This window comes from Muntiacus reevesi, chromosome 11 (genome assembly GCF_963930625.1).
Source record: "Muntiacus reevesi chromosome 11, mMunRee1.1, whole genome shotgun sequence".
Classification (NCBI taxonomy): Eukaryota; Metazoa; Chordata; class Mammalia; order Artiodactyla; family Cervidae; genus Muntiacus; species Muntiacus reevesi.
In genome coordinates this window covers 67,306,395-67,321,728 of record NC_089259.1, presented here as the reverse complement: position 1 = coordinate 67,321,728, position 15,334 = coordinate 67,306,395, and the positions used below count along the sequence as shown (strand labels likewise).

The 15,334-nt window shown below is 43.9% G+C and overlaps 1 protein-coding gene across 1 annotated transcript in view; it reads right to left on the bottom strand.

Moving 5' to 3' along the window:
* LOC136144150 (ATP-binding cassette sub-family C member 4-like) overlaps positions 1-15,334 on the bottom strand; it is a 140,793-nt gene that overhangs the window by 84,495 nt on the left and 40,964 nt on the right. Inside the window, exons 10-13 of the mRNA XM_065901808.1 lie at positions 14,370-14,459; positions 12,315-12,506; positions 7,320-7,414; positions 7,012-7,098 (exon numbers count right to left, since the gene is read on the bottom strand). Coding sequence (XP_065757880.1) covers positions 7,012-7,098; positions 7,320-7,414; positions 12,315-12,506; positions 14,370-14,459 — 464 coding nt within the window. The remainder of the gene's footprint in view (positions 1-7,011; positions 7,099-7,319; positions 7,415-12,314; positions 12,507-14,369; positions 14,460-15,334) is intronic.

Below are 15,334 nucleotides of genomic sequence, written 5' to 3'. Positions count from 1 at the left end.
ATGAGAACTGCTAGGCTGGAGGAAGCACAAGCTGGAATCAAGATTGCCGGGAGAAATAGCAATAACCTCAGATATGCAGATGACACCACCCTTAAGGCAGAAAGTGAAGAAGAACTAAACGGCCTCTTGATGAAAGTGAAAGAGGAGAGTGAAAAAGTTGGCTTAAAGCTCAACATTCAGAAAACCAAAATCATGGCATCTGGTTCCATCACTTCATGGCAAATAGATGGGGAAACAGTGGAAACAGTGGCTAACTTCATTTTGGGAGGCTCCAAAATCATGGTGACTATAGCCATGAAATTAAAAGATGCTTACTCCTTGGAAGGAAATTTATGACCAACTTAGACAGCATATTAAAAAGCAGAGACATTACTTTGTCAACAAAGGTCCATCTAGTGAAGGCTATGGTTTTTCCAGTGGTCATGTATGGATGTGAGAATTGGACTATGAAGAAAGTAAAGCACTGAAAAATTGATGCTTTTGAACTGTGGTGTTGGAGAAGACTCTTGAGAGCCCCTTGGACTGCAAGGATATCCAACCAGTCCATCCTAAAGGAAATCAATCCCAGCTGCTCATTGGAAGGACTGATGTTGAAGCTGAAACTTCAATGCTTTGGCCACCTCATGCAAACAGCTGACTCATTTGAAAAGACCCTGATGCTGGGAGGGATTCTGGGCAGGAGGAGAAGGGGACGACAGAGGATGAGATGGCTGGATGGCATCACTGGCTCAATGGACATGGGTTTGGGTAGACTCTGGGAGTTGGTGATGGACAGGTGTGCTGGTGTGCTGCAGTTCATGGGGTTGAATTTTTCCTAGATAATGCTTTCATCCAAATCATTAGGAAAATGCACTATTTTCCAAGTTTTTAAAGATTTCCAAGACATGCCATAGAAATTACTGAGCAGCAACCAGTTGTTTAACTGGTATTCCTATATAGAAAAGTGAAAAGTGAAGTCGCTCAGTCGTGTCCGACTCTTTGCGACCCTGTGGACTGTAGCCTACCAGGCTCCTCCGTCCATGGGATATCCAGGCAAGGATACTGGAATGGGTTGCCATTTCCTTCTCCAGGGGATCTTCCTAACCCAGAGATCAAACCTGGGTCTCCCGCATTGCAGACAGACGCTTTACTGTCTGAGCCACTAGGGAAACCCCTATATAAAGGCTGTGTTAATGCTATAATACCACATATAATCCTATATAAGAGCTGGTCCCTGACAGCTCAGCTGGTAAAGAATCTGCCTGCAACACAGGAGACCCTAATTCAATTCCTGGGTCGGAAAGATATCCTGGAGAAGGGATAGACTACCCACTCCAGTATTGCTGGGATTCCCCTGTGGCTCAGCTGCTAAAGAATCAGCGTGCAATGCAAGAGACCTGGATTCGATCCCTGGGTTGGGAAGATCCCTTAGAGAAGGGAAAGGCCACCCACTTCAGTATTCTGGCATGGAGAATTCCATTGACTGTATAGTCCTTGAGGTCACAAAGAGTCGGACATGACTGAATGACTTTCACTTTTCTGGGGAGACACGGAAGCCCTGAGACTGTCTGGGGAAACATCCTGAAAGAAGACACAGCAAGTGCAGGGGTCCTTGGACAGAACATGCTGGGCTGAGGTGCCTTCCTGCATTCACAGCTTGGGGACAGGTGGGGGTACTCATAAATGGTCAAAGGCATCCCCTGAGGGCTATAGGAAGACAGCGGGCACGGGCGCCCCCTGGAGGAGAAGGAGGGAACAGCAGGGCCCACCTTCCTTCTGGGTCCTGTGCACTGCTCCCTGACTCTGGGACAGAGGGACCAGTATATACAGATAGACGGGGTGAGAAAGGACCCCCACAGAGCCATTACAGCTGGATATCGAGTGGGTGTGGAGCTGGAAAGGCTGAGGGGGTTCGATGGCAAGGAAGCCTGTTCTCTGTTTGAGGACCTGAAGCTGCTTCCTGAATGTGAAGAGGGGTCTGAAAAGGGCTGGAGCAGGAGATGTGAGCTGTGTAGACAGCAGCGCAGGAGTCTGATCAGGACAGACCCGAAGACTTGATAATGCAGGAGGTGGGGGTCTGGGATGTGGGGCTGAATCAGGAGAGGATCCACAGCTGGACACATGTGAGACGGCATCAGTTCACCTAAGGCCCCTCACCTTCTGTGGGTGACAGAACCCATTTAGTGTTCACAGCATAAGTTGTAAAACTCACAAACCTTAATGACCTTCCTTCATGCCTGAAGGAATCTGTTCATCGTAAGTAGAAGTGTGATTCATTCACTTTTGATACAGAACCTTTCATATGACTAAGCTTCCACATGACCACCATCTCTCATAGCATATTGTTCCATCCAGTTCTCTAACTTGAGAACACTCTCCAGTTGCTGATAAGTCATTTCCTAAATTGCTTTCATGCTCTCTGCTTTTGCTTTAAATCACCCTAGAGAATGTGGTTCTGATTAGCAAACAACTGTCTTAAGCCTGCTTCTCTCAAGTATATATCCAAAGTGGTACACCAAAAATATTTGAGAGGATTTTATAAATATCTCCTGTGTTCAAAAAATAACTCAGGAGAACTGTGATCAGCACACCGTACTTCACACCAATTGCCTTCCTCTGTTACATGGATGTAACAGCCAGTAGCATCTGTTCCTGCCCTGATGGGGAACTTGTGCAGATGTTCACAAGATGGGATGACACACATTTGTGAGTTCAAGGTAGGGTCCTGGGAATAAAGAGGCTGAGATACTCACGATGCCAGGAGGGTGGGGGTAGGGAATCGCTGTCACAGCATGAACTCCTGTCACTGAGCTCATGACAAGACACATCACTTCTCTAATGAAAAATTCATCAAGTCATGAACAGGAGAGGATGGGAGGTCAGATCAGAGAACTGGAGGCCATACCATGTGTCATCTGCCCTGTTCTCTCGTGTTCTCAAAGATTCAGTGCTACTGTGCAGATTTATATGAGTGTTACAATATATATATATATAACATGAAATTTACCATTTTAACAATTTTAAGCATACAGCCCAGTGGCATTAAGTACATTCACATAGTTGTGCAGCCATCACCACCATCCATCTCCACGACTCTTTCATCACCCAACACTGAGCACATTTTACATTCGGGCAGGTTCCACCAAAGACTAACGAACCCTGCTTAGTGGACGTGGAATCCCAGCTCCTCAGATCCAGAGCTCAGAGCTCCTTACACGTCTCCCTCTCACACACTGGACTCTGCTGAAGTCTCTTGACTTTGCTATTCTGGACCTACTGTAAATCAGTCATGTCCCCTCAAATTCACTTGACACTTTAACCATCAGTACTTTAGAATTTGGTGACAGGGACTTTAAAGAGTTAATCATTACCCTTAATTATACTGGACCTAATCTAATCTGACTGGTGTGCTTAGATGAGGCAGAGACTAAGGCACAAGGACAGAGACACAGGACTGCAAATCAATGAAGTTGGAACACACCCTCCCAGCATGCACAAAAATAAACTCAAAATGGCTTAAAGACTTAATCATAAGATGTGGTACCATAAAACTCTAGAAGAGATTAGAGGCAAACTTTCTCTGACATAAATTATACCAACATTTTCTTAGGTCAATCTCCTAAGGCAATAGAAATGTAAGCAAACATATACAAAAAGGGCTTTCCTGGTGGCTTACTGGTAAAGAACCCATGTGCCAATGCAGGAGACATGGTTTTGATCCCTGGTCCTGGAGGGTGCCACATGCCACGGAGCAAATAAGTCCATGGACCACAACTACTGGGCGTGTGCTATGGGGCCCAAGAGCCTCAACTACTGAGCCCACACACCCTAGAGACGGTGCTCTGCTCAAGAGGAGCCACTGAAATGAGAAGCCCACACACTGCAACTAGAGAGAAGCCCCTGCTCATCACAACTAGAGAGAAAGTCCCACAGCAACAAAGAGCCAGCACAGCCATAAACAAATAATTAATTTTAATTAAAAAAAGTAAACAAACAAGACCTAATCAGACTTACAAGCTTTTGCACAGTAAAGGAAACCATAAACACAATGAAGAGACAAACTACAGAACAGGAGAAAATCCTACCTACAAGAGCCTAATTTCCAAAATATACAAACAGCTCATACAACTCAACAACAACAAAAAGTCCAATCGAAAAGCAGCCAGAAGAACTAAATAGACATTTCTCCAAAGGACAGAATCAGATGGCCATAAGAAGCTCACCATTGTGAATTACTGGAGAAATGCAAATCAAAACTACAATCAGGTATCACTTCACACCAGTCAGAATGACCATCATTAAAATAACAGTGGCTGAGGGGGAATGGAGTAAAGGGAACACTCCTACACTGCTGGTGGGATTATCAGTTGTTGCAGGCATTATGGAAAACAGTATAGAGATTCTTCAGATAACTAAAAACACAATTATCTTACAATCCAGTAATCACATTTCTGGGCATATATCTGGGGGAAAGTATAAATCAAAAAGACACATGCACCCTTATGTTCACAGCAAAACTATTCACAATAGCCGAAACATGGAAATAACCTAAATGTCCATAGACAAATGAATGGATAAACAAGATGTGGTATATACAGACGATGCGATACTACTCAGCCATTTAAAAAAAAAATGAAAGAGAGAATACCATTTGCAGAAATGTGGATGGACCTAGACTTTATCATACTAAGTGAAGTAAGTCAGAATGGGAAAGGCAGATATCATGTATCACTTATATGTGGAATCTAAAATATGGCAAAAATGAACCTATCTACAAAACAGAAACAGACTCACAGACATCGTGAACAGACTTGGGGTTGCATGGGTGGAGGGGGTGTGGGGGAGGGATGGACTGGGAATTTGGGGTTAGCAGATGCAAACTATTATGTGTATAATGGACAGACAACAAGATCCTATGGTATAGTGCAGCAAACTATATTCAGGATATTCAATATCCTGAGATAAACCATAATGGAAGAGAGTATTAAAAAGAATGTATATCTGTGTATAACTGAGTCATTTTGATGTACAAAGAAATTAACATAAAATTGTAAATTAACTGTATTTCAATAAAATCTTTTTTTATAAAAAGGACAGAGACACAGGGGTGCTCGAGGACAGAGCGAAGACCGTGTGAGTGAGGTGAATGCCACCGGTAGACAAGGAGAGTGTTCTCAGCAGAAACCAAACCTGCCCACACCCTGAACTTCCAGCCTCAAGAACTGTGAGAAAATTAATTTCTATTCTCTAAGCACCTCCATCTGTGACAACCTGGTAGAGTGAATTTTCTGTCCTCAAAATTCATGCATTCCCCCACTGTGTTGGTATTAGGAGCTGGGGCCATCAGGAGGTGATCAGGTCATGAGGGTGGAGCCTCCATGAAAGGGATTAGTGTCCTGATAAAAGGAACCACAGAGCTCCCTCACCCTTCCACCCCATGAGGACACCAGAATCAGACCCTCACCAGATGCTAAATCTCTCAGCACCTTGACTTGGACTTTCTCAGCCTCCAGAACCAACAGAGATAAACTTCCATTATTTCTAAGCCACCCAGCTCTGATTCCTGTGAGAGCAGCCTGGACAGACACAGTCCTAGAAACTAACACAGGACCTGTCAGCGATAATTCTCAAACGGCTGCTCTCTGCCGAACACCCCGCCTCCTCCAGGCGAGGATGTGCCTGCTGTCCTCCTCACAGCCCTGCTTCCTCCTCCCTCCACACCTGAGCTTCTTCTCTTCCTTCAGCAAAGGACTGGGTCCTCTTCTCAGCCTCCACACACCTGCCCAGCCTGCATGCCCCAGGGCACTGTCCGCCCAGCCCCGGGCACAGGGAGCTTTCCAACTTCAGTGAAAGCCTCCAGCTGACACTTCCACTTCCACTTAGTATTTCCTACCCTGTATTGAAACTCTCTAAAGCTTGACTCTGCTGAGCTTTCCCAGGCATCTGTCTTAACAAGCCCCATGTAGAGACAGGTTCCTCAGAGGCAGGAATGACAGCTGAGCATCCTAGTCTCCCTTATTCAGCCCAGTGTGGTCCTTCCCCTCTCCTGGCTCACCATCCTCCTTGTAAACTGAGAGGTTTCATGCAGTAGCATCTGTAAGGGGATCAATCTCAGTGTATACAGCAGGATATTAACAAGTGCAGCTGGAAGGCTCGTTGGCTTTACAAGGTGAATGACAGCAAGGGAACAAACTGTGGGGTAGATGTGAGGCTGCTTCAGAAAAAGCGAATTAAAGAGGCTTTCAAAGAGGCCAGTCTATATTCCACCAGAGGCCTCAGTCAGCATGTATTAGGACAGAAAAGCATCAGAGCCATTCTCCTTCAGGAGTTCTGTGGCCAAGAAAGAGCCACTGACAACAAAGTTCAGAAACAAAGTGAGAGTCAGGACTTCAACCTGATACCAAGTTTCAAATTCAAGGTTATCCTACATGAGGGTCTAAGTATTAATTCTAGTAAGAATCCATGAAGCAATGTGAAATAATTGAGTCATATTCAGATGTGAAATAAATCATTTGTAAAATTCTAGTCTTTATTAAGTATTTCCAAACCAACAGATTAATTAATAAGCATAAACCAATAGTCTTTCCACGGAAGTCCTATGTCAGTACTGAAAACTTCACTTCTAATGTGCCTTCAACACATGATGGAGGAAAAGGACTGGCATCCAGTTACCAGATTACCAAGTCCTACTCTCTGATTTAAAAATTTTACATTGCCCTTCTTATCCCTGGGGTCTGGATCCATCAACTACAAGTCATGGGGGAATCTGCCATCTATCCTTCACTCCCTAAAGCATGGACCCCACTCTCCTCCACACACTGGAAGCACCTGCTGTATTTTCCTGTCCTGACCTCATCATGATGTAAGATTTCTCTGCGATGGATCTTCTGTGGAGGGAAGGGAAGGGAGGGAGGAACACCAGGGCAGAGGGAGCTGAGTCTCCTGGAGCACAAAGGCTTTCCTGAGCTCCCCTCCCTGATCTCTACAGGGTTCCTGGAAAGAAGAAATTATATAAAACAGGTGCAAACTCACTGTTTGAACAAGTGCCTGCTGACTTCTGCATCCACTGCGCTGAGTGGATCGTCCAGGAGGTAGATGTCTGCGTCCTGATACACAGCTCTAGAAAACAGAGAGACATCAGGAAAGGACACTTCACACTCCCTGGGTCTCATCTCTGAATCATAATGGTGTCCAACAATGTCATGTTCCTTCCTGGAGCCCAAGGAAAGGGACAAGACTCTGCTTCACACAGATCCAGCCAGTGAGAGGGGTCTGTGTACTCACGTCCACTAGGAGCCGTGGAGGAGGAGGGGCAGGATGGCCATTGAAACCCCATTTACCTGGCGAGGCTGACCCGGGCTTTCTGTCCTTCACTCAGCGGGGTTCCTCCATCTCCTGTCACAGTTAGATCTCTTTCCTTCAAATTCTGCAAATCCTGTATGGAGATAGAAAAGGAAAAAAAGCAAAACATTTAAAATGTGTTCTTCTGCCATCCTAACCTCTTAGCATCAGTTCTTCACACAAGAGTTTAATCAACAGCAATGTGCTTATTGCATAGTGACTAAACTGTAACTAGGAAAATTAAAAAAAAAAAAAACTCTTAGGGCTTTGCACTTGTTGTCATTCTGTATTTTTTTCAAAGCATTTATGCATTTTGCCACTTTAACACATATTTATTGAGGACTGACTATACACCAGGCACTATTCTGGGCACAATGAATTCAGCCATGAGGAAACAGAGCCCTTAGAATTTCTTTCCACGGTGGGAAATGGGTGATATGGAAAATTAACCTGAGCACAAGGACTGAGGACAAGAAGGAAAAGGAAGCCGGCTCAGGGGGATGGAGAGCAAAGGAGGGATGTGAGTCCACACTGGGGTGGGAGGGCTCTGCTCAGAGGGAGTGTGAGCAGATCTGGGGGAGGGAGGGACTCAAGCAGACCTGGAGAGCTGCTCCTCACAGAGGGAGGGGCGGGTGCAGAGGCCACGGGGAGATGCCCAAGGGGTTCAGGACACGGAGACAGGAGAGCAGAGTGAGAATGAGGGGAGTGAGGGCAGAGACAGAGCAGGGGAAGCCTGGGGTCACTCCAGTAAGAGGCGGAGGGGGAGAAGGGAGGACTGACATGGTCTGAGGTTTACAAGGAAACTCCTGTGCTTTGCAGAAAACAGGCAGTAAGTGGGGAAGGGTAAAGGCAGATACAAGTGAGGACATTACTGGAATAAGCTAGAAAACAGTGGGAATGGAGAGACGGGGTCACACTCCAGACATATTTGGAAGGCAAAGTTGTAAGACCTGCTAACAGGATGGATGTGGGCTATAAGAGAAGAGGAGACTCTGGTGTCTGGGGTGAGGAAGGGGAAGGACAGGGTCTCCATTTACTGAGCTGGGGAAGATGGTGGAGGCAGGTTTAGGAGACATTACTTGTGGACAAGCTGAGATGAGCTCTCAGTGACGTCACAGTGCAGCCGGACATGCAGGTGTGAAGGTCTGTGCCAGAGACACAGGTGTGAGAACTGGAGGCCCAGGAGGTGAAGGCACAGGACTTATTTTATCTCAAGTTACCAGTTTTCCTGATCTTGGTCTCTGCTTCTCACTTTCAGAGAAGGGATAACACCTCGCCAATGTCTTCCCAGTGATACTTAAGGTAAGTCATAGAGTGACAGAAAAGGTCTGTACAAGAAACGGGAGCAGAAAGAGCAGGCTGGGCAGGAAAGCCAAAAGGAAAGAAACAGTGTACTCAACGTACGCCAAGCAAATCAGCTGAACTAAGTAGATGCTTATCTGTGAAAGCAGGAAAAACTCAAAGTTAAGAAGGATATGAAGCTTTGACTTGAGGATCTGGGAATCTACCATAAGTTATATTTGAATATTATTTAAGAAGTAAATGGACAAATCAGTCTATTTTCCAAAGAGTATCTGCGGAAATTAAAAAAAAAAAAAAATGACAACAATATCCCCCAAATGACAAGATAACAATCAGGTTTAGGTTACAAAATTATTATGTTAGAAATCTTTGAATTATCTACTAAACCCCTCAGGCATCAACCTAAGATACACAGCAGTACCTTTCTGCAGATGACGCCCTCACTTTCTGTCCCTACTTTAGCAAATTTGGGGAGAAAGCGGGTGGCACACTGGAGTCTGCATGATAAACAAGTCCTTTGACCTCCCTAAGTCTCAGGTTCCTTTTCTACGGAATGTGCTGCAAAAACAAGAGTCACTAAACTCAAAAGTGAGAACACCCTCTATAAATGGAAAAAGGACTAGAAATTGATTATAATTTGCTACTTGTAACTGATATCTATTTTCCCATCAAACCAACAGTGGGACCACATTCACAGGGTGGGTCATAACATACACAGCACGTGACCATAAACAGAAGAAAGGGTGTCCATCATAACCCTCCCTGACAGGCACACAGACACACAGGTTCCCTGCTCACTCAAAGCTTAACTAGGTTATATCCAATGAAAGGCAGCAATTGATCTGTCATGAAAATTCATCATTATTTCATCTTCTTTCTTTGCTGAGTTCAGAAGTTATCACCATCTCTTGATTTGGTTTTCATGAACAACAATGAGCCATTTTAAACAGGTTCCCAGCCCTCCATTCATACACACACACACACACACACACACACACACACACACAGGGTTATTGGTCTCTGTTTCACTGTTGAAGTCTTTTCAAACTGTTCCACTTAGCTTTTATGCTTTGATTCTACATTGTTTCATTTTGCTTAACAAAATAGTAACACGTCATAGCACAGCAACCTTAAGCATGTTTTAGAAAAAGCACCTAATCCACTCATTCACGTAGCACAGTTAGGGCACAAGAAACAGGATCTCTCCGAATCTGGTAGCAAGACTGCGACTGTGTTGTTGACTCTGAACATTATTTATGGACCAGCCTCAAATGGGAAGACAGTTTCACAGGATTTGCAACAAAATCCAAGTCAGGCTAAATTCCTAGCCACTATTTTCCAATTATGTTAAAGGGAAAAGCCTGACTTGAGTATAGACTACAATTCCCCCCACTGACAGAAAGGTGTTCTTATTCACATTAGTTTCCTTTAAGTTGAGTTTTCCCAATTCCACTGAACAGCAGACACACACACTAAAGGCAAACTAGGAAATGGCAAAGCAGATTTGATCCCATCTGTCCAGAAGCACATCAAGGGCCCTTCAGCGATGGTGAAGACTCACAGTAGAGACACCAGGGAGCAGACTGCTGAGATGGTAAATGTGAGCAAGACGTGAGACCCTGGCAGAGGAGGGCTGGACTTGAGAGTAAAGCAGCAGGAGCCCTGCCTTCCTTCACAGCTTTTCTTCCATGTGGAATCACCCCTCCTCTCACAGCCTGTCAATATTCTGCCCATTTTCCCAAGCTCATCCCAAGCACACTCGCCCATGAAACCATCCTGGACTCATCTCTACCTGCCAGGTTCCTAAGGCTCTGCTTACATCTCTCATCTCTCATGAAGGACCATCTAATTCTGCTCCATCATTTGTACACGTGCACATGGGTTCTCTCAGCTCCTGGGGGGTAAGATCTGTGTACCAAACTCTGTGCTGGACCCTGATGCTGATTATCTCTAATCCTCACAATAAGCTCACAGGAAGCACTGGCCCCATTTCACAGATGAGGAAACTGAGACTCAGTGAGGTCACATCACTGGTCCGAGGACGGTCAGCTGTGAAACAGAAGAGCTGGAATCTGAACCAGCTCATGTCCTTTTGAACCACTTCATAGCCTTTTGCTCTTTCATATCACACGGCCCAGGGAGTGACCGAAGATTATATCTGAAATGAAGGCAGCACTAAAATAACTCAAGTCTCGAAGGTCTCTATACCTAGACACAGAAGGATCTTATTATCTATGATTGTCAAGGCAACCTGAAAAGAAAATGTCCAAGTTGCCAGGAATATGTAAATATGAGATGAAAGTATAAACTTACAGGCATCCAAGAGGGCTTTGTAAGGTCAAGCAATCTATATGGGAAAATATCAAACTAGAATTTATCAACATGTTACCTTTAACTTGCCTTCTCCAACCTTTAACTAGGTAATGCCTAAAACTTTTAAAAATCCTTAAAAGATTTTTATAAAAACTTGTTTAAAAAAAAACTTAAGTTTTAAAAACTGGTTAATTATAATATGCAAATGTTACATACTATATTGCTTATGGTAACAGAATATGTTTGTTTATGATTTATGTGGCAACTGGCCCCATTACTGCATGGCAAATAGATAGGGAAAAGGTAGAAACAGTGACAGATTTTATTTTCTTGGGCTCAAAAATCACTGCAGACAGTGACTGCAGCCATGAAATTAAAAGATGCTTGCTCCTTGGAAGAAAAGCTGTGACAAACCTAAACAGTATATTAAAAAGCAGAGTCATCACTTTGCCAACAAAGGTTCATATAGTCAAAGCTATGGTTTTTCCACTAGTCACATATGGATGTGAGAGTTGGACCATAAAGAAGGCAGAGTGCTGAAGAATTGATACTTTTGAATTGTGGTGCTGAAGAAGACTCTTGAGAATCCTGTGGACTGCAAGGAGATCAAACCAGTCCATCCTAAAGGAAATCAACCCTAAATATTCATTGGAAGGACGGATGCTAAAGCTGAATCCCCAATACTTTGGCCACCTGATACAAAGTGCCAACTCACTGGAAAAGATCCTGACACTGGGAAAGACTGAGGGCAGGAGGAGAAGGGGACAACAGATGGTTGGATGGCATCACTGACTCGATGAACATGAGTTTGAGCAAGCTCCAGGAGATGGTGAAGGACAGGGATGCCTGACCTGCTACAGTCCATGGAGTTGAAAAGAGCTGGACAGGAGGGACTGAACAACAACAACAGTGAAATGTTTACAGATGAACTTATCTGAGATCTAGGATTTGCTTTAGAACCCCGGAGGATGGGGTGGTGGGGCTGCGTGGAGGGGTGGCACAGGACAGGGTTAAAGACCCAGCAAGACTAGCTACCAGCTAACCCTGGCTGAACCTGGGGGTGGGAACATAAGGGTTCATTACACAGCACTCTCTATTCTTACAAATTTTTGTTATTTTCCATTAAAAAAAGAATCTAAAAGTGAATGATACTTCACCAAATGAAACAAACGCATTCTGTGACCATCATTATCACACCAGAATTAAAACAACAATGTATATGACTGCAAACATACCCAGAAGTCCAGCATAAAGCAACATATAAGACCTTTCAAGTTCAAAAAAAAAAAAAAGAAGAACTTTCAACAAACCTTAGAGCTTAAACCAATGTTATCATTATTTGAACTTCGACTACATGCAACTCAAGAGTCATTACTCACCTCTTCCAAAGCACAAGCCTTTATTACTTCTTCATATCGGTCTTCTTCATATTTCTTCCCAAATAAAATGTTACTCCTCACAGTTCCTGGAAACACCCAGGGCTTCTGAGAAACATACGCGATCCTCCCGAGCACGCTGACCTTCCCCTGGCTCGGGGGCAGTTCCCCCAGCAGAGCGCTTAACAGTGATGACTGAAACAGACGGCAACACACACACGTGAACAGGGTGCACTCAGCAAGGAACATGCCCCGCAGCACAGCCGACCCCACCCTGGTGCTTGATACAGGATATCAGAAGTGTATAAAACACAGCTCTGAATACTGCAGGAAAAAAAATGGAACAGAGCATTACTGGTCAACTCTTAAACTAAAGGTTGATAAGGAATATAAACATGATAACAATCGACTCTGCCTAAGTTCCCTCAGATGAAATGCTCTACTCAGCAAAGACTAAGAATGTTTAACATCCTTCTCTAGCAGAGCAGACAAGCAGGATGTATATTTTTTGTATCTGATGTTTAATGCAGTTGTTCCTGCATCTGGATATCTTTTACTTGACAAATACTTGTTCTTAAAAAGCTATGTGGGGCTTCCCTGGTGGTCCAGTGGTTAAGAACCCACCTTCCAGGATGGGGGGAAAGGGACAGTTAGGGAGTTCAGGATGGACAGGTACACACTGCTGTATTTAAAACGAATCGCCAGCAAGGACCTATTGAACAGCACATGGAACTCTATTCAATGTTGTGTGGCAGCCTGGATGGGAGGGGAATTTGGGGGAGAATGGATACATGTGTACGTATGGCTGACATATACGCTTCACTGTTCACCTGAAACTATCACAACATTGTTAATTGGCTATACCCCAGTACAAAATAAAATGTTAAAAAAACCCAATAATTATATCCAGATAATAAACACTAAAAAAACAAGGAGAATCCACCTTCCAGTGCCAGAGGCTCTGGTTAGATCCCTGATCCCCTGGTGGGGGAACTAATACCCTATATGCCCAGGGCAAGTGAGCCCACATGCCACAATTAGAGATGCTATGCACTGCAACAAAGACCCAATGCAACCAAATACATAAATAAGTATATTTAAAAAAATTAACTATGTGTGAAGAATATATCCAAAGATTGCTATTTAAAAGAACTCAGAGGTTGTTGTATTTGAAGAACAGAAGTCCTCATGCCCAGGGAACTCAAATCCTGGGCTCTATGACAACCTAGGGGGCTAGGATGGGATGAGAGGTGGGAAACAGGTTCAGGAGAGAGGAAACATATGTATATCTATGGCTGATTCATATTGATATATGGCAGAAACCAACACAATATTGAAAGCAATTATCCTCCAATTAAAAATAAATTTTTTAAAAAGTCCTTCATGGAGGAAGTCATCACCCTCTCGTGTGCACATCCCACATTTAGGTTTCTGTATTTTGTTGTACAAAACACAGGACCCTAAGCACACCTACACATGTCCTTCACATCTCCTGTAACACACAGAAATGACATGCCTATGTCCACGCCATCAGAGCACTCATCACATTGGGCTGAAATAGTCTACCTGCATATCTGTCTTGCCCCAGAACCTGGTTGCCTCTGGAGGGCAGAGGTGTCAAGGTCTGGCTCATGTCTATATCTTTAGCTCCAGCATGTGGTTGCACATTCCCTATACGTGCACTGATGGAACCAAGTCAAGTCACGTGAAGAAATGCTCAGAGCTTCCTGGAAGAGCCTTCACCACCTCCAGACTTCCTGGAGGGGCCACTGTGACAAAAAGAAGTCCCGACTGTCTCCATCCATCCTGAACAGCTGCCACATAAATAATCTCCTTCACTGAGACGTCCAAGCATTAAGAAGGAAAACACAATGTGCATTTATCCTGATGTATTAGGCCATGAAACCTGTTTGCAAAACTAATGTTCCTAGAGAAAAACCTTTCTAGAGACACCCAATTCAAACTCAAACTGAGTCACGCTCAGCTCTGGGCTCCACTCTGAGGACTGAACAGAGGCTGTGGTATTACATCAAGCTGACAAAAGGCATCACAACTTACCTTTCCTGCTCCCACAGGTCCGACCACAGCTAACAGTTCACCAGGTCTGACAGTAAAGGAAAGGCCTTGTAGAGTTGGGGTTTCTGATTCCTGCAAATTAAAGTTTATAAAAAATGTACCCATTTCAATAAAGTAATATACATTACTTTAAAAAGTAGAGAAAATAATGTAATAGTCACTGATATCCTCACATTAACTCACATTTTTTTCCTATTTTAAGATACTGTGTCCCAAAGGCCTTTTTATCCAATCCTATGTCTTAGGTGGTTTGAAGTAGTTTTAAGTTGCCTTTAAAAAGCCTCCTTCTTTTACCAGATTTACATATGGAAATAGCTCTAGACACCCACAGAATTTAGTAGCAGAGATGACAAGGCACCTTCCTGAAATGCAAACTGAATGATGCACACTAGTTTATTAAAATAATGTACTTAATACAATATCCAGTGTGGAAGGTTTTTAATCATTTGTAAGTTTTCATCATGACCCATGGTTTAAACTGTCTCATTAATCTCCACAAAGCGGCAGCATAAGTGTCAGGGAACGTTCAACTTTAAGGAATCCAATATGTTGCACTTTTCTTCCTTTGTGTGCCATTTCTCAAGGATTCTCTGTTCCTTATCAGTTCCTATTCCAGGAACAAGCAGAGCTGCACGCAGTTCTCAGGACTGAGATCACGGGAAAGGGTACCTGCTTGGGTTCCTTTCAGTAGCTCCCTTTAGTGACTCTCTTCAATATCAGCGACCCTGTATGTATTAGACCATCCATTTTGTTGCAACCGATGGAGTTTCATCCTTTGTAATGGCTGAGTAATCATTTTATTAAAGATATATAAGCCTGCATTTCTGCTAATAAAATACCCTTGCTCCACTAGAGACTTAGGTCCCCCACATCCTTCTTTCTGTCTTAATTCTCCTCAGAGTGTGGAAACCTGCCAAGCTCACTCTCTCACCCAGGCTTTCAAGACC